At 35.8% G+C, this 19,309-nt stretch overlaps 1 protein-coding gene across 14 annotated transcripts in view; it reads right to left on the bottom strand.

Moving 5' to 3' along the window:
• Window positions 1–1,614: 1,614 nt before the first annotated feature.
• The window catches only part of DYRK1A (dual specificity tyrosine phosphorylation regulated kinase 1A), a 139,543-nt gene continuing 121,848 nt past the window's right edge, over window positions 1,615–19,309 (bottom strand). For all 14 annotated transcript variants that reach the window (XM_087966773.1, XM_087966775.1, XM_087966774.1 and 11 more), the window contains 9 exons: window positions 15,702–15,794; window positions 13,860–14,048; window positions 13,045–13,192; window positions 10,550–10,836; window positions 8,855–9,001; window positions 8,612–8,752; window positions 6,654–6,960; window positions 6,297–6,421; window positions 1,615–5,857 (listed from right to left, as the gene is read on the bottom strand). In XM_087966773.1, the coding sequence (XP_087822899.1) occupies window positions 5,231–5,857; window positions 6,297–6,421; window positions 6,654–6,960; window positions 8,612–8,752; window positions 8,855–9,001; window positions 10,550–10,836; window positions 13,045–13,192; window positions 13,860–14,048; window positions 15,702–15,794 (2,064 nt within the window). In that variant the 3' untranslated portion in view covers window positions 1,615–5,230. The remainder of the gene's footprint in view (window positions 5,858–6,296; window positions 6,422–6,653; window positions 6,961–8,611; window positions 8,753–8,854; window positions 9,002–10,549; window positions 10,837–13,044; window positions 13,193–13,859; window positions 14,049–15,701; window positions 15,795–19,309) is intronic.

Genomic DNA, 19,309 nt, shown 5'->3' with positions numbered 1-19,309 from the left:
AAATTATCCAGCATGGCCCTCAGACTGAAAGGTTTGGAGACCCCTGGTCTAAGGCATGATCAGCTAATGGCATTTGAAAATATGGAGAAGACCTATTCATATTATGGTCTGTCTCATATCTTGAGCTGCCCAAATATAGATGCATTGATGAAAAGCTTAATGCTGAAAGGACCAAGCAGAACGGAGACACCTGACTGATCTTGGAGATGACCTGTAGAAACACAGTAAGCATAATGTAGTCGACTATGTCAATGGAATGGGAAGATTTCTATTCTGACTATTCCAGATAGGGTGCTCTGGGACACTCGTGTGATTTGGTGAAATCTTTCCTTCCAAGATGGATTTCCTTGCCTGAAGATCAATCAGCAAGGTTGGAGAATATGAATCGGGATAGCACAATACAAATTGAGGAACCCAACAAAGGTGGAATAGTTGTGGCATTGGAGAAGACCACAACTTCTCAAGGCTAGTTGAAATCAGACCTTCTGGTCTCATGTGGAATTCCAGAGAATCTTTGAACTCTCAGCTTGTGCAGATAAAAGTAAAAAAAATGAGGTTCCTCTGCAGGCAGGAAAGAATTTTATCAGACAGAGATGAAATAACCATTGGAATTTTCACCACCCCACCCTTTCCTGGAAATCTTATTCCCAGTGCAACTTTCAAATCAGATCAATTATGCCTTAAACATAACTGATGTCCTTCATCAAGCTAAAAACATTTGTGCCCATCAGAAGGGAGTGCTTCACCTGTGCAAACAAGGTGTCCTAACAATTTAAAGCAGTTTCAAAGAATTGGAAGGAAGAAAACATCCAAAGAAAACCAGAAAGACTATTCCACTTTAGGTCAAAGTGTTTAACACTGTACAGGCTAAAAACAGATTGGAAGCTCAGTAGTAGCAATGCCTAGTCCAAAAAATATTATAAATTTTAGCAGATTCAGAACAGGCTTGTTAACCAAAAGAAAACAACAACAACAAATACGTTGCATTTTCAATCATTGTCATGTGAACTCAGCCATTCTTTAATTTCAGGATTTAAACCAGTCTCCAAGGAGTCAAATTATGCTGCAAGCACAGCATTTAATTTCATTACCAGTAGTCTTGATTGGGGCAAGAAATAACTAACTCCTCCTTCCTTAAACAATGTTAATAAAAAAAACTTCTGCAAACTCTTCCAATTCTTATGGCTTCTTGTTTGTCCACAACTTACTGAAGGGTTTTTACAAAGTGTTTTTTTTCCTGTGTTCAAATAGGTGCAGCTTCAGGTCAAATCCTATCTGAATGTTATCTGTTGTTCACATTTAAAACAATAACAGGAAACTGCTATAGAACAAAAGTTAAACTGAATTCCATTAGCTATTTTTGTGACACCCCCTCCCCATCTGAATGTGACAAAAATGTAAACTGGTTAATAATCTTGTAACAGTGCAATTTTGGACATACAAAATGATGTATTGTACAGACTTGCATTAAAACCTGTAACATGGATTACTTTTAGAAAGTTATTTGGGCATAGTGAGTAACTGAGATAAAAACCATTGGTATAAAGCCTTTTACCCTAAAAAAGGATAACCGCCACTTCACATTTTAGAAGAAATTAGGCTAAAACCCAATTATTCGTGATAAATTTTACATTATTTATTAGTTTAGACCCTGTTTTGTAAAGATAAGTCCATGCCATTATATTTGCATGGAAAGCCTACAAACAGCCTCACCAGTTATGTTCTACCCTTCTCTTCTTGCTACCCACATACTACATAGAGAACAAGAAGGGCTTCATGAAGAATGTACTTGCTTCTTGCAGCAATATCCATACATACTATAGCAGGCAATTGAGGGAGCTAGAGCTCTATTGATTTCTTTGCCAAGTGCTCCAGGGTAAGAACAGAATTTGGTCCTGTATATGGGGCCTAAATTTATTCTTAATCTTTGTTCCTGATTAAGATATGGAATACTGAGAATGTGCATGGCCCATTTTCTGAACATTGCATACAAGAGACTGAACAAGCATGTTTTGACTTTTGGTTTAACAGCTTCTCACAGCCATAAACAATACAATGATGCAGTACAATACGTCCCTGCACATTACCTCATAATGAGGTATCAAGTGAAAAAGGAGCATCAATTTTAAAAACCAAAGAAAATTATGATGAATGGATTAAGAAGTTCTAAATGTATCCTTTTTTCAAAAATGTATTTCTAATTTAATACTTTAACTTAGTTCGGGGAAGTACATTCCTGTAGTGCTGTGGCTGGTTTGTAAGCTTGTTGGCAGTATCAGAACTGTTTTACAGTTTGTACAGCTGTGAGATCACTCTTGTTTAGGCACTATATAAATAAAAGAAATATATGAAAAGTACTTAATGTAAAAATGTATACAATTAAAAACTAAAAATTATGCTTTACAGTCAGAATAAAACAGAGAAGAGGTGTGGGCATTTCAAAAAAAGTCTTGCTATTTGAATTAAAAACTCAAAGTAATATATTACACCTCCAAGTTTTACTTCTATATTCTCTTAAAATCTGTCTCAAATGTTTCTAATATTTACACGTTACTATAATCATACCTAGCAGACCAGGCCTTGAAGTAGGTTAATTGCATAGGAAGATTTTACTATGTTTACATTTTATCTTAAGTTATTTTTTTAAAGCACAGTAAAGAGTCTGAGGACAAATTATTCAACTGTTTATCATACATAAGACTGCATGACTATAATACAAAGGGCTTGTCTTTTCATTTAACGTTACAATATACACAGCAAGTCCGGACTAGATCTTACAATCTGAACACAGGTATTTAACCTTTTCCATGCTGTTTATGTTTACAATGCACAGAAGTCCTGTAACCAAACTGTGTAGTAAAGCACACAAAACTGGACTGTAACATAACACAGTATGCAGAAGCACTGGAGTTTATGATTTCTGTTTATGTAAATTTAAAAACAGTATTTTTGGTGCTTGTTAAAGTATGGCAACCAGCACAAGAAAAATTACCCATATTTGTTACCCTTATATTCCTAGACAGCAGTACATATTGGATTCCATTTTGTATTGCTAAGCACAATGCTCCATTTTTGTGACGACAGCCTTTTGCTCAGCAAACATTTTTGAACTGCAGAAGTTCAAAAATACCAATTCACAGGCTTGAGAACGCAATATAAAATAAATATGGATACTTAGATAAAAAAGTTGCTTTACAAAAACTCCTTATTTCTAAAGCATTCTTTCATACTCCCACTGCATTCAGCCTCTCTGTTGCCAATATAAGGAATGATTATAAAAAGAAAAAAAATAATTTGTTCAGAAGAACTGACCTAGTTTGCTATAAGGACTAACCATCTGAAGTGCACGGTATTTTGTTGAATGGCCTTTTAAACTGGTTTACTGGCAGAGGTAGATGACTGCTTCTGTTCGTGTAACGGGCAAAACAGTGTTAATCTGGAAAGATAACCCTGATTATTACCCTGATTCCTCTCTTTTATTCACAATGTTTGTATTCGTAATTCCAAAATTCTTCAAAAGGGTTCTGAAATTTAGCAACTGCCAAGCTGACGTCCTGTTAAATACAGCCTACTAAGCCTCAGGTTTCACTTGAGCCTTTTTTTTTTTAAACTTCGCTCATCTTAGTGTTTTGGATCTGTTCATGCAATCAAGGTCTTGCCTTCAGGTTTACATTTATGCTAATAAGGGATACAACAAATTAACTGCTGGCTTCATAGCTTCTGGCTTTACTGTCCCTTTTACTTTCAGAAGCTTGAACACATTTATAATGCAACAGATGTTATAGTGTTGAATTAGATGTCCTATCTATCATGTTCAATACACAGACTGTTGTAAATGTATTGGCTATGAATAAACAACAGTTCCAGTTTTGTTTAAGCAATAGTACAGCCATAATTTTCAACTGACATTTAAAAATGGTCTAGTTACACCTTGTGTCAAAGTGCAGAACTGCTACATTATTGGTTACAGACATCTATGTGCTATAAAAACAGCTTTGGTACAATAAATTATCAAAAAAGAAATTTTTTTTGTAAAATTCACAGCATAATTGTGAGGCAAAAAAGCAGTCACATAAAATTCTGCATTTTTAAAAATGTTCAGGTTGAACAGAAGACATCTTTGTGCAGAAGTAACAGTGGAGAAACCACGTGCCCAGAAAAAGCAAAAAAGAGGAAGAAGACGTAGGAGGAAAGGAAAAAAAGAAAGTGAAAAGCAGAGAGGAACACAGTTGTAGCTATTTTCATCAAAAGCAAACCACTACTCCTGTGACCTTCAACCAATAAGGAAGTCAGCTTTATGACACACGCAAAGTGACTTTGCAATACCTTACAATAAGTGGGTCACAAAGTCTATTTTAAAAGAAAGGCCTCTTGAATTACCCATTCTCTGTGTTTTCAGCATTAAGGACTATCTGCAAAAGCATGTCCAAAAGTGATTGCATCTGAAATGGTAGGCTCTTCTAACTTAAGAGTCCAAATCCATAAGGCCAAAGGTTATCCCAAAGACCACCACTTAAGACTTCCCCTGGACTGGTCAAGACCAACCTGTTGATTGCTTCTCAGTGCACCTTACTTACAGGACCAGTCTTATTTCAATACTAACTGATTGTAGCCTCAAACATGAGACACAGAATCCAAATATAATTGCTGCTTTGATTCTCAGTAGGTTCAGATAAGGAGTCTTAATCACCGCCACTTAGCATGCTTAATGTGTCTCATGAACACCATTACAACTATCCTTTTTTACAGCTAAAGATTCTGTTTTGCAATCTTAGGATCCCTCTTCCTTACAGTACTGCTTTTTATGTTCATGTATGTTTGGGGAATGGAAATTCAGTATTACTTCCCACCCCTCCCCCCTTAACATTAAAAAAGGAAAGAAAACCCCCAAAATGCCCATTTATATGATTCTGGGCATGCAACTAAGATAAACTCTTGAATATTCATTCTGTTGAACAAGGGGAAAAATATATATGTAACTTGGTTGTAATAATTAAAATGGGCAAAAACGTGAGAAATCTTCTCAAAGCTATCTAGGATAGGTATGAACATGGCTCTAAAAACTTCACTGCAATCTGTTCAAGTTTAAAAAAATAGTTAGCTTTGCCCTTCTGTAGCGGTTCAATAAGTCTATCTCCTCCTGATTCAAGCAGCTTTGCACTTTTTTTTTTTTTTTGGAAAAACACCACTTCTATAAAAACACACAAGAAACCAATCTGTTTCACTTTAGTCACGAGCTGGCCACAGGACTTTGCTGAACACAAACTCCTGTCATGGGAGATTCTTCCCTATCAATTCCCTGTCTCATTGTAAGATGTCCTTCAGTCATGTAATGAGCAGGACCTGTGCTAGCAGAAAACTGGTACGTTGGGTGTCCTGCTATGCCAGTTTCTTGGTGTGGATTAGAATAGACCGTTAAATTGACGTCCATAGCTCCATTTTGTCCAAAGTCTAATGCGTTAGCAGCCACGGGGCGGTTCTGATAGGCCTGATTGCCTTGATTACCAGTTGAGGAGGAAGATGTAGAGGAAGAAGTTGTTGAGGAAGACAGGGATGTCATGGAGTGGTGACCATGGCCCACCTCCATGGAATCTTGGGTGGACGAGCTGTTTGTTGGAGAATTGTAGATCCTTGGCCTGGTCCGACTACCCAAGGCCTGCTGTCCATGGTGATGGTGATGATGGTGGTGGTGGTGATGGTGGTGATGGGAATTATTTCCATGATGATGGTGTAATGCATTTTGTTGCTGAGGAGTAACATGGAAAGAGGTTTCTTGAACTGGATGGGTTTCAACAGTAACTTGTGTAGGAGCTTCAGTTCCTGGCCAACCAAGCGGAGGAGGAAACTGCTGTCGAACCTGTAACAACAACAACACACACACACACACACAAAGGAGGGTTATTTTATGTCATAAAATCTAAACAAAGCACAGTTAGACTTGTACTACATTGAACTTGATTTATGTGTTGCCAAAAGTATAACTGAAAACTTCAAAAAATGAAATATGTTATTAGTATCTATCTCCTGCAGTATTACAAAAGTTCTTAGATCTGACTATCAAATATGCATAATATGCAACTGTTCAAACCATTTTAACAATGGGATTTAGAAGGAACTATTAGCTTTTGGGCAATTATTTCAGTTTTAATCAGATTATCAAATAATTATCTGAATGATAAAAAAATAAGTTGCAGAATTGGTAAAAGATTGCTACTGTGGTGTGATCATGGAACAGAACTATTTGGTTATTTAAGGATACCAATAATTAGTTAACAGAGACTTCCTTTCAAAACTACCTGAGGACTGTGCGTTTCACAATCCATAGCTTGTACAGCAGCAGTGAAGTGTCCACCACTATGTCGATGCTGGTGTGTTGGATCTGACCGTGCTCTTCCACTGTTACTTGTCCCCGAAGAGCCACCTTTAATCATAAGCAAAACAAATACGTTGAAGATGATATAATCAGAAATTTTGATGTGACAAGAAGAAAGCATAATAAATAAGATTATTACAAAGGAAAAAAAGGGTAGCTAGAATTTTAAAAAAGGATATAGAGAGCCAGATTTAAAATAATATAAAAACATTTTTATGTATATAGTAAATATTCTTCCAATGACTTCATTTCCAAAATGTTGTAGGAGTCACGAATATACCTGAGCTTGAAGACGTGCTAGAAGTGGTTCCTGAAGACTGCGACTGCTCCATAGCAGGACTTGTAGAGACACTGTTACTTGTGTTTGTACCTTCATCTGCTGTTTTCTTAAAGAAACTATGCTGCAAAGCATAATAAGGTTGAATTCGGGTTTTTGGATCATAATCAAGCATCCTTAAGATGAGGTCTTTAAACTTCAAGTAGTCAGCTACAGTATGTCCTGACTCTCCAGCACGACGCCCTCCTGGTCCTCCTGTTTCAACTCCAAGTATATTGTGAAGTTTACGGGTTCCAGGTGGTTTGTACTCCTGTTAGAAAATTAGAAAAATCTTTACATTTAAAAAATATAGTTGCATTTTTATTATTTCAGATCAGTTTTCTAACAATATAAATACTTCCAGTTGTTGTTGTTTAAAAAACTCCTGCCCTCGATTTAGCATATTTTGGTTTTTGTTGTGGTTATTGGTTTTTGTTTTTGACTCCTGGTGACTACCTGGCTGAATGCCTGAAGTCTTCAGAGATACTTTAGTGTAAAAATTAAGGCATCAGGATAGAAACTGAGAGACTGTGAGTTCTAGTCTTGCTTTAAACACAAAGCCAGTTAAGGGACCTTGTGCTAGTCACTCTCAGCTGTAGGAAGATGAAAATGGCAAGTCACTTTTCTGAAACCTGTACAGTTATCAAAATATTAACAATAATCATTTACTTTAAAAGAAAACCAAAGAGAAATATCCTCATTCCACAATATGTAACAATTGCCATATGTAGATATAATGATATGTGGGAAAGACCTTATGGGGCGAAGGAAAAAGAATAACCAGACAGGAATGGTCAGACAAGAGAAGGAAGAGCCCCTAGTGGCTTAATGGTCAAATAAACTTAGGAAGGAGGCCCCCCCCCGCCCCCAAAAAAACCCAAAAACTGGTCAGGCTGTTAAAAGTAATGGTGAGAAATATACTTGGGAAGGTGGACACCAAATTTGCAAATCTGAAAGTATAACTCTCCTGCCACTTTTGATTTAACTAATTAGGGCATGCCCTTCCTAAATTTCTTTCTCTGCCTGTTAAGCCTCCTTCTCTTGTCCAATCTTCTTTAGATATCGTCTTTCCCCTCATCTCTGAAGGTCATTTCCACATGCCATGACAGTAGATTAACATTATATTCATGTATTACAACAGCCACCTAGAGATCCTGAGATCAGATGGCAATGCTTATAAACTATTCCTCTATGAATATATTATTTATTTATTTATTAAATTTATATGCTGCAGAGTTACCCTGTGGTAAGATGGGCAACCAACACATTTAATAATAAATATAAAATAACAAAAAACAGTGATTCTGGATGACTTACAACACCATTTCTCTATGATTTCCCCTAGTTTAGAAAGTTTATAGTATGTGTTAACATATGCCGCAGAACAAAAGTGCAACTTCCAAAAGAGAGTCTCTCTTTCTCTCTCTCTCTCTCTCTCTCTGTGTGTGTGTGTGTGCCTATGTTGTCCAGCTCTTAAATCCTACACCAAAATAGCTCCCTTCGGGGGTTGGGATGCCTGAACATTTATATATTTTTTAACTTTTGCTTTTATTCTTTTTAGTAAAAGCTGTACAGTAGAGTTAAATAATTACAACAATTACTGCATAGTTTATTTCTGACAATCTATCTAAAGTGAAGTATTTTTGGACTGAAAATGATGTATGCTTGCCATTTATTTTATTATTACACTTCTTAATAGTAGGAAGTATTAATAATTAATTAGGGACATTAGTAATTTTCTCTAATTTCTAAGGGAAAATGTTCTCATTTAAATCAGAATTAGCTAAAAGTAAAAGTAAAGGTTTCCCCTGTCCAGTTGATTCTGATTCTAGGGAATAGTGCTCATTTCTGTTTCTTAGCCAAGGGAGCCAACACAGTTACAAACAGATTAAACTAGATCAAAGATTAAAATATTTATTTACCCTTTTCCCATCTTTGGTCTTTTTTAAGGTCCAAGAGCCATCTGGCAACTTCTCAAAAAACTTTTTTGCTTTTGGTGCTTGGTCAAGAATATGAGCAGGTGGTACACTCAAAACTTCCACTATTTTATTCATCTGATCAACCTGTTTCAAATGAGAAAAATCAATTAGAAGTATAACCAAATATTTAAAATTAAAGAAATAGGCAACTCAACATAATAAAAATTCATATGAATATTAACATACCTCATTTGCTCCACTGAAAAGAGGTTCTCCAGTGTGCATTTCCACTAAGATACAACCAAGGGACCACATATCAATTGCAAGATCATAAGGCATTCCCAATAGCACCTCAGGTGATCGATAAAAACGACTCTGGATATATTGATATATCTGCATTTTACAAACAAAGACATTAAATAATCCCAAAAAATTCTGTAGGTAGAAAGTAATGATTCTATATTACACATAATTTGTTTGAAATACAAATAAGGAGAGAAAAAATTTAAATCTACAAAACTTGGTAATTAAAAAAGAAGCTTAAAGTTAAATATGCAATTATACAGCAGAAAATGTTAAAAATACTTTGCTCCATTGACAGCAATTCTGTTTCCTTATTTGTGAAAGATTCATGATGTTGGGAAACTACTAACCAGGCAAGGAGGAGGGATCAAGCAGGGGTTAGTCACACACACACACTCACACTCACTCACATGTTCCATGGAAACTTATCTCTTTGTTCTCTAGAGAGGGAAAACAGTCTGGAGAGATTCTTACATTATAGATAGGATGTAATAAGCACTCCACTTCAACCCTTCACATGTGGATCTGATTGTTTGTGCCCGACATATGTAGAATCATACTATAAAAACCATAATATAAATTTGCTACTAGATTCTAAACAATGTAATAAAATAAGCCTTCTTCAAGCAGAGTTCAACTTCAGGTGATGCAGAGACATATCTATATATGTCAATAAAAGAGAATCTATTTAATTCAAGGTTGAACTGTGGAGCTGTCTGCTTCCAGACATTTTAATACCCAAGTAGATAATATCATCAGTTTTAACTGAATGTGGAATTTGTTCCCTGTTTATGTACAGTAGGAGACAAAAAGACTAGAACACATCCCCTCCAGTAACCAACACTTAGATAACCAGGGAATAATATCAGGCAAACAATCGACTAGAAAACTATATTCAAAGATTTACAAAGGAAAAAAAATCATACCCGCATCAATATTGGCAGGGCAAGATCCTGCACATAAACAGGGAACAAATCTTACACTCACTAGCACTGATGATATTACTTAATTGGGTAATGAAACTTCTGCAAGCAAACAATCAACCCCAGAGAGCAATAAGGACTCCACATCTATATATCTTTTCTTGACAATATGAAAGTGGTTTGCTGTGACTTCTTGGGATTTTTTTTTAAAAAGCTAACCAGACTAGTCTATAGACTTAGAATTCCATTAAGGAATCCTTGACTTGAACCTTAAAAAGTATAACTTCAAGAAACCCTAAAAACCTAAACAAACCCTGTCCTTCTGCTTTCTGAAACAGAATCACGGTGCTATTTGAGCCATCAAAACTGCACTTGCAAATAGATGTTTTTTATAAATGCAAAACTAACATTCTGGCTATGATTTAGTAAAGAGCTCAGCAGAGTTTAACTATGCACTACAATGCAAACAGAACCATCATTTACTATTATGGAGACTTGCAGCCATACAGATATATATACCGTATATTCTCAATGCTTAGTTAGGAAACAGGCAGAAATATGGGTAGTCCCTTTATCGCTAAAACATTTTGCTTATTTTGTCCTTATGTAGTAATTAGGAACATATTTTTTGGAGCATGCTGATTTATTTAAAATATAAACAAAACAAAACAAAACAAAAAGCCATACTGAAATATCTTGAAGTGATAATACTTACCCTCTGTCCAAGCTGGCAAGAACTGCCAAAATCAACTATTTTGATAGCACTTCGTTTGGGGTTACACAGCAAGATGTTTTCAGGTTTTAGATCACAGTGAATGATACTAAGTTCAGGAGTTGCAAGAAAAAGCAGTGCAGTACACATCTGTTGTGCAAACTTTCGCGTCAAGTTCAATGAAACCCCTCTGAAATTTGTATTCCGCAGAAGGTCATAGAGATTATAAGAGAGCATTTCAAAAACTAAACAGAGATGGTTTCGGAACATAAAGTGACGCTTCAAATGCACTGAAAGAAAAAAGAAGGGGGAAGGTGTTAAATTACAGGTATAGTCTCAAACCTTTAAGCATCTCCTTAAGAAAGCTATTAGTTTGCCCAAAAGTCTGCCAAACTTTTTTTAAAGTACAACTGTCCTTTTACTTTTCTATACTCATTAACAAAAATTTCTTTTTGGAAAAAAAGTAATTTCTTTCTTTGAAAATCACATGATGCTAAAATTAAAATGGTGGCACTTATTTTTCTAAAAAGTACAGACTATATCCCTTCATTTATAGACTTCCTATGCTTGAGGCTTCAGATTTCTGATCAATACACAACCTTTCTGCTTAAACTATTTGAAATTAGACTAAAATTTAATTAAACTAAATATACTAAAGAAAAATATACTGCTGCCATTACGAAGAGAATATGTGCCTTTATTTTCTTGTCTAGAATCAAGCAAATATGTAAAAGCAAATTTCATTAATGTTTAGTGCTGCTTTAGAATCGCTCTTATATATTATATTTCACTGAGCAACAGAATGCACAGCAGATGAATAATTAAACCATTCTGAATTACATAAAAACATAAAATTAACTTTAGTTACAGAACTGCCATTAGTTCAGAAAAAGCTACTTTTTATAATTTCACAATTATACAAGTGTTTTTAAAAATGCTTACATTGAGTATTTCCCTGTCTTAGTGTCTCTTGCCATTTTGATAGTTTCATCTACTCATTCACTGTTAAAGAAATAATCTGAGTACCTACTTCCTTAACATGTCTTATAATTAAAATGATAATTGTAAAATTAAGGCATGAAAATGCTCCTAAAAATGAGGAGCTTATCTAAAAACAATCAGATGTCATACGTGGGAGGAAAATAATATTTTTCAAAAGATGTTAAATAAAGAAAAGACTAGTCTAACCTTAGAAAGTATCAGGAAGAGAGTATCTCATGTCTTTATCTATCTAGCTTCTTTTGATGGTGGAACATTCCAAATTTCCAAAGTATGGACTAAATTACAGGCAGTAATTTAATGAAAAAGGTTGTGTTTTAAATATGACAGTCACTAACCATTTCTGAGCTTTACAAGTGACGACTAGAACATTGAAAACACATATTCATAGCATATCATTTTGTTTTTCTCAATATTACTTGGAGCAATTTAGTCCTACTGAATCTGAGTCATCTGAGAAACGGATAATCTGAGGTCTCATCTAGCAGGCCAACATTTGGGCTTCAGTTCGGGAAATCCAGGATTCCATTGCAATAATTAAACTCAACAAATATATCCAAGGTCAAGTATACTAATTCATTCATATCTTCCTATACTATTCAGAATCAAAACGGGGACAATACAAATATACCATGTTGAAGGCATTAATAGAAATGTGATTGCTTATTTGATTTTATTCTTGGCAAACCTGCTTTTCAGGCCATAATTTCTATCTTAATAAAATAAAATACTTAAATGTTTGTTTTAAATGTCCCTAGGGAGGGAGGGGTACTGAGTACATAACTTGCTCATAAAAGTCATTACTGTATTATCTCCAGTTAATTCAGCTGGTGTATGAGAGAAAGGTTCAGTCTTTCTGAAGACTAAATCAGTAGATTCAGTTGGTGTATGACAGAAAGCTAGTATATTATAGAGGTAGATATTGTTAACTGAAATTCACTTGATTATAAAGAGATTCACTGTTAAGATTATCAAGGAAGTAATGTTCATGAGTTACAATTTGGAAGAAAGGCAAATTGCTTATTAACATTAAACTTTTTCTGACAAATACATATCAACTAGAACAATCTGAAATCAAAGGTATGAGCAATTGCATAAAAGGCTTGATATCATATGTAGGCATCAAGTTTCTATTCATGAATCAAAAAGATCAATGGAAAGCTTCAGCAAGAAACTTAGATCCATTTATTTTATGTAATGAATAATGGTAACTTTCTGCATAAAACATCCAAAAGATTCTAAATTTTTTTGAGGCAATGAAGACTAACTGTACAAAAATAGATCCAGATTGAATACATAACTGGTGAAAGTTTAAGAAATTATAGAATTTATTACACAATGCTCCTTAAATAGCCTAGAAGGGGACATTTACAAAGATTAACTAAGAAGATTTTTTAAAAGGACATATATCTTTATAACCTCAAAAACAATGAAAATATAATGGTAGATCATTTTAAAAAATGAGATAGTTAAAAGTTATTTCTTGAAAAGATAAATACCTATGTAATATTTCATTTCTGTGTCATGTTTGTTCATAAGCTCAAGAAGTCGCACTTCAATTTGGGCTTGATTTAGGAAAGCCTTCTTGTTCTTTATAATTTTAATAGCTACCCACTCCTGTTCCACTCGGTCATATGCCTTTACAACCTGTAGAAATGTAAACGCAGAAATGTAGAAAAGCAAAACACAAAATAGATACAACTGCATGTTAAATAAAAAAGACAAAACAATTATTGAAATAAAATGCCTTCTATAAGTAACAGAACCTCTTTAATATATATATATTTGTGGACAAGATAAAAAAGTCCAGATTTTTGAAAGGAGGAAAAGAACTTGAAAAATTTTGGAATTAATTAGTGATTAAAAGTTTTTTAAAAATTCTATATTTGTTAAATCACACGAAATCTAAACCACTTGCCCAAGCAGAAGTAAATAGAATTGAAATAGGACTTTGTGCAGATCTGCACAGAATTTATAGTGAATACTATCTGTGATGATAAATGCCTACTAAATTATTGCATTATATATTGGTAGGCTGTTAGGAAGTAGAATGTAATGTCTGGCTATCAAATCCATTAAATATCTATAGCTTTACACTAATGTGCACAGCTTCACAGCTTTATAGACCTGTGCACATTAACACATAAAATCAAGGTAGTATAATGGAAAAAATGGGTTTTCTTCCCCACCACCATCATAGTCTAAATAAAATTGCAAAATGGATTGTGAAGAGTATATAAAAAAACCACCCATATATGACTTGGATAGGATACCGCTTTAAGTTGCTTTTATTCACATTTATTCAATCATTTACCTGTCCAAATGAGCCTTTGCCTATTAAAGAATCAATTTCATAACGATCCATCCATTTTTCCCCATTTTTCACAATGTAGTCATAGTTGTCATCATCATATCCATCATTATAAACCTTCCGCTCTTTTTTGTGACTAGAATCATCTCCTTGTCCCTGTTGATGTCGTCGCTTCTTTTTTGCATAGTAAACCTGAGATTAGGAAATGCAATTATTGCATAGCCAGTTTGTATCATGTACTATTGCAAAAGAGATTGAAATACTTGGTAATAAAGTGACAAAATGGTGATTTTAAAAATGGTGATAATGGTGATATTAATCATTAGATGGTTACATTTTCATTTTACAGCATAATTTATTCAGTTAAAAAGGACCTACACAAGAATATGGATATTGTTTCAGTAGCCTGTGACCAATTGCTCTGAAAGCAAATCTGGAGCTGCTGAAACAACAGCTTGATACAAGTTCAGTAAATCAAAGAAGCTTGAAGCATAAAATTTACAAAAGCAGGCATTATTTTAAAAGGTGCAAAGAAATACATGCATTCATAGTTCAACCGATATGACATTAGTCCTCTATTTTATTACGAAGAACATTACTCTGCTCTGTGGTAAAAAGTAGCTATGGATAATTTCCTCAAGAATACAATGAACAAGTACAATGTCTCTGACTCATTTGTTTAACTGAGTTTTCCTTATCTATTTTTAGGGTTTGAGTGGATAAAAGATTATTTTTAGAGTCTGCTATTTATGTCGTAATACTGAACTTTTAATCACTGCATAAACAACAGTCCTGATTTTTACATTATTGACCAATTGGTGTTTAGACAAAGGACATTCTTTAATGGCAGAGAGAAGGGAAAGACTGTAACAGTTTTAGGCAATAAACTTAGTGGCTTTCTGATGGCTGGAATCTGGACACAGTAAGAAACATTTTTCTGCTTTCTACCTGGCTTAGAAAAAAGAATGATAATTCCTAACATCCAGAGTTGTAAGCCGTGGTGGAATTCGCATTTTTTTTTACTACCGGTTCTGTGGGTGTGGCTTGGTGGGCGTGGAAGGGGAAGGATACTGTAAAATCTCCCGTCAGAGGTGGTATTTGCCGGTTCTCCAAACTACTCAAAATTTCCACTAAACTGGTCAGAACCTGCTGAATACCACCTCTGGTTGTAAAGCCTTGCAAATAAGAATATTGGCTATATTCTATGAAAGCAAGCTTTGCTGTGGTGATGGACATTTTTTTACCCTCTCAGAAACAAGTCTAAAAACTATCTGTCATTCAAGTGAAGTGGATAAATCAACCTTATAGTATTTTATTGCATCTCCCACTTTTCATTCATAAAATAAAACAATAGCTTTTCTTTTCTTTTAGCAGACAAGTACTTTTGTCTATAACAATAAGAGTTTAAGTAAGTAAGATTTAAGTAACAGTAAGATTTACAACAGTAAGAATAATTTCAAAGGAGAAAAAATAATTTTAATAATGCACAATTAGAAGAAGAAAAAGAAAAAAGAGTAGACAGTAGCCATTCATACATGAGAATAGTTATATGTAAATACAGAAAAAGGAAGGAAGGAAGGATTTTAAATACTGTTCTAAGCAGGTTCTTCCTCTTCTAAAATGCTACTCAAGTGGTAAGTATTCTTTTGAAGAGTATGTCTCCACTCAACAGTATTATTAGTATAAATTTAGAAAACTTTTTCTTTGTATTAAACATTTAATGTCCAAAGAAATGCATTACAACAGAGTAAGATTATAGATTTAGCTTGCATTTTAGTATTAATAAACACATTCTAGTCATAAAAAAAACTTATAAGAAAAATTAATGAATTATGCAAATTTTACCTCATTAATATGTTTGTATGTTTTGATCAAATCCACAGACAGTTTCCTTAAAGGAGCAGCTGCTGGATCACGGAAAGTTAGTGGCATTCGCCTCTGTAAAATAACAATATCACATATAACCTTAATCAGATAAATGTTAAATATTATATGGTTATATCACATATAAACTTCACCAGATATAATAATCAGAATTTAAAAATAATGAATTATACATATTTATCAAAAGAATAACCAGAAATATATTTAAAAAGTAAAACATTTAAAATGACAGCTGCCAAAATTTATCTTATTAACATACAAAAAAACCCCTTAGCTTTCACTCAAAGTTAATATTATGGTATGATTTTAATGGTTTGATTATATCCAATAAGCAATGTTTATTTTTCATATATGAATGTATAGTAGATTTTGTAGGCCAAAATGGAGCCTCCAGGTGCCGATCCGGCCCTCTAACACTCTGTTTATCCCTCCACAGGCCTCCCCCGGAGACTCCATTTTGGCACTCTGCAGCCCTTCTCCTGTGGACCCTGGAGGCTGCATTTCGGCCTGCAACAGGCTGGGGGAGGACACATGCAGAGGGCCGAATGGAGCATCGGAGGGCTGAATTCGCCTCTTGGAAGCACCATTTTGGCCGGCAACCTACTAGGCAAGGCTTCTGGACTCCTGAAAGGGAGGCCTCGTTTGACACGTTCCCAGCCGAAATGGAGATTCTGAGGGGTGGATTCGCCCCTCAGAAGCTCCATTTCGGCTGGGAACGTGTCAAACAAGGCCTCAGGATGCTGGAACAGGGATATGACTGGGCAGATCCGTGCCTCAGTAGCTCCATTTCGGCCGACAACATTCAGGATGAAGATTCGTAGTTCCGGAACTTGTTCATGCACACTAGGAGGCTCTTATCATATATATTCTAACGTTCGCTAAGGGAACGCTCGTAACCCGGGGACTACCTGTATATATGGGCTTCAGGGCCAAAACAGTGTGGTGCCCTCAGTAATGGAACCAATGAATAGCAATAGAACTTGCACTTATATACCACTTCACAGTACTTTACCTCTCTAAGTGGTTTTATCATGTCAGCATATTGCCCCCAACAATCTGGGTCTTCAGCAAATTTGAAAGGAGATTGCCCAGTTATTTCCGTGCAAAGTTGAAAAAATATGGGTCATGAACACAACAATAAATTGGAACAAAATATATCCAGGATGAGGTGCAGGATTGATCAGCAGATACAAAAAAAGTTTGTAAGGTATGGAATTTCACAACACCCTATCCAGGTGAGCAAACCAGTTTATTTGCTGTTTTTGTATGCAGTTTAAGATTGGTTCTATGCCCATTCTTTCTCTTATGGTTTCATTTCTGATTTTATCTCTTCTCATTACTCCAGCAGATTTCCCCAAACATCTCATTTCTGTGTGACTAACTTTCATTTCATTTTATTCTATGTGTCCATGTTTGATACTGGTAACATAACATTATATGCTTTGTATGAGGTGCTTCTTTGTGCTGGTCAGTACTGCCTAATGTTGATGTGCTCTGTTTTATTACCTTTTTTGCTATGGTTATTAAGTGATCCACTATAGTTGTTAGTAAATCAAGTAGTTATTAAGCAAATCTAACTTTCCCCATTGATTTTGCTTGATGGAAACCATCTGGGAAGATTGCAATTGGCAATTATATGGCTTCAGGACACTGTAGCTGTTGTGAATATATGCCAGATGCCAAGCATCCAAATTTTGATCATGTGCAATGCTGCAATGGTCATAAGTGCGATGACCAGTTGTAAATCAGCTTTCTCACTGCTGTCATAATTTTGAACATTCACTAAATGAATGGTTGTACCAATGCTCTAAAGCACATGATCACAGAAACCCTGCCTGTTTTGTAGGACAGGCTCTGTCAACCCACCTGCACTCCATGGGACAGCGCTTGCCAACCTGCCCATGCTCCACAGTGCCATCCACAACACCCACAGCACTCTGTAGTACCTACCTGTGGTACCCTCCACCCCCTGCACAAACACCCATATTCCTTGCCTTTCTGCTTAACAACCCGCAGGACTTTGGGGTTACAATGATGACCAGGATTGCTATTGCTAAGTAATGCGGTCATGTGTTTTCTCATGTTATGACCATATCACTTAGTAACAGAAATCCTGGTCCCAATTGCTGTTGCTAACTCAATGACTATATTTTGAGAAAGTTATTTCCTTTCCTTTAATCAACTAATTCTCCCCCCCTCCCCATTTTATTATATTATTAATGTCTGGATATGTTACATTCCATTCTATCCTTTGTTATCTAATAGTTTACTGGTTCCTCAGGAGGTTTTCTGCTTTGAATGATCTCCGTCAGAATCTAGATAAAGATTTCAACTATAATATCTTTATGGGATATCTAATTTTGTTTTGTAGTGGTTACTGTCCATTCTATTGGAATGTGACAAGAATGTGGGATTGGGAGACATTTCTCCTTCAAGTTAGGCCTTATGGTGTTCAAATGTACATGTTGGTGGAGGACATTTGGAACAGAGTGACATCAGAGACTGTGACTGCACCATAAATCTGGTTCCTGACGCCAAGATTCCCATTAAGAGACAATACCAAATGACTGCTAAAGAACCAGTAACTCTGAAACAGTACTTGGACTCTAATTTGCAAAAGGGATTAATATGAACACCCTAGTCTCCTGCCTCAGCTCCCCCCTTCTTTGTACCCAAGAAACAAGACAATAGGGCGGTTTATAATTATAAAGCTTTGAATGCAGTGACAGTAAGGGGCCATTATTCAGTGCCATTAATTCTAGACCTCTTAGACAGACTGCAGAAAGCACACATTTTTTGCAAGGGGGGGATCTCTGCAATGCATATAACAGGGGTGTCATATCGGGGGCCAGATCTGGCCTGTAGGGTGCTTAAAATAGGCCCATGGGGCTGCCCTGGAAATAACAAAGGACTGGTCCACAGTGCTTCTGCCAGTGAAAACAGAGCTCGGGAGGGCTGCTTTTCGCTGGCAGAGGTTGCAAGAGGCCGTCCCAGTTGAAAATGGAACTTGTGAAGGCTGCACGTGGCCCCCTGAGCCTTGTTTTTGCTGGCAGAGGGTTGCAGGCCATCGCAGCTGAAAACAAAGCTCGGGAACCCGTTTTCACTGGCAGAGTGCTCGGGCTGCCACAGGCGCCCGTCACAAGTGATGTCATGCTGACCATTCCCACAATGCGCCCCCCGAAGGTCAAACACAACCCTGAGGTAGCCCTTGATGAAATTGAGTTTGACACCCCTGGCATATAATCTCATTAGGTCCAAGGATACTTAAAATTGCCTTTGACACCAGATACAGCAAATTTGAATACACAGAAGTCCTGTTTGGGTTCATTAACATAGGGGGCCGTATTTTCCTGATTTATAAACCTAGTCTTTTTAGATGCAGTGCTCTATCTGGACAATATTTTGGTGTAGTCTAAGGATGAGGCTCAGCAATCAGATGATGTGTGCAGAGTTTTCCTAGACTAAGAGATAACCAGCTCTTTGCCAAGCCAGAAAAATGCACCTTTGATCTGCAACAACTAAATTTCTTGGGCTACTGTATTTCCACAAAAGGCATACAGATGGACCCT

The sequence above is a fragment of the Notechis scutatus genome, chromosome 5 (genome assembly GCF_049901735.1).
Source record: "Notechis scutatus isolate UNSWTSFEM ecotype Mainland chromosome 5, rNotScu1.2, whole genome shotgun sequence".
Classification (NCBI taxonomy): Eukaryota; Metazoa; Chordata; class Lepidosauria; order Squamata; family Elapidae; genus Notechis; species Notechis scutatus.
The sequence above is the reverse complement of the archived record's forward strand: the minus strand, read 5'-3'. Positions and strand labels throughout refer to the sequence as shown.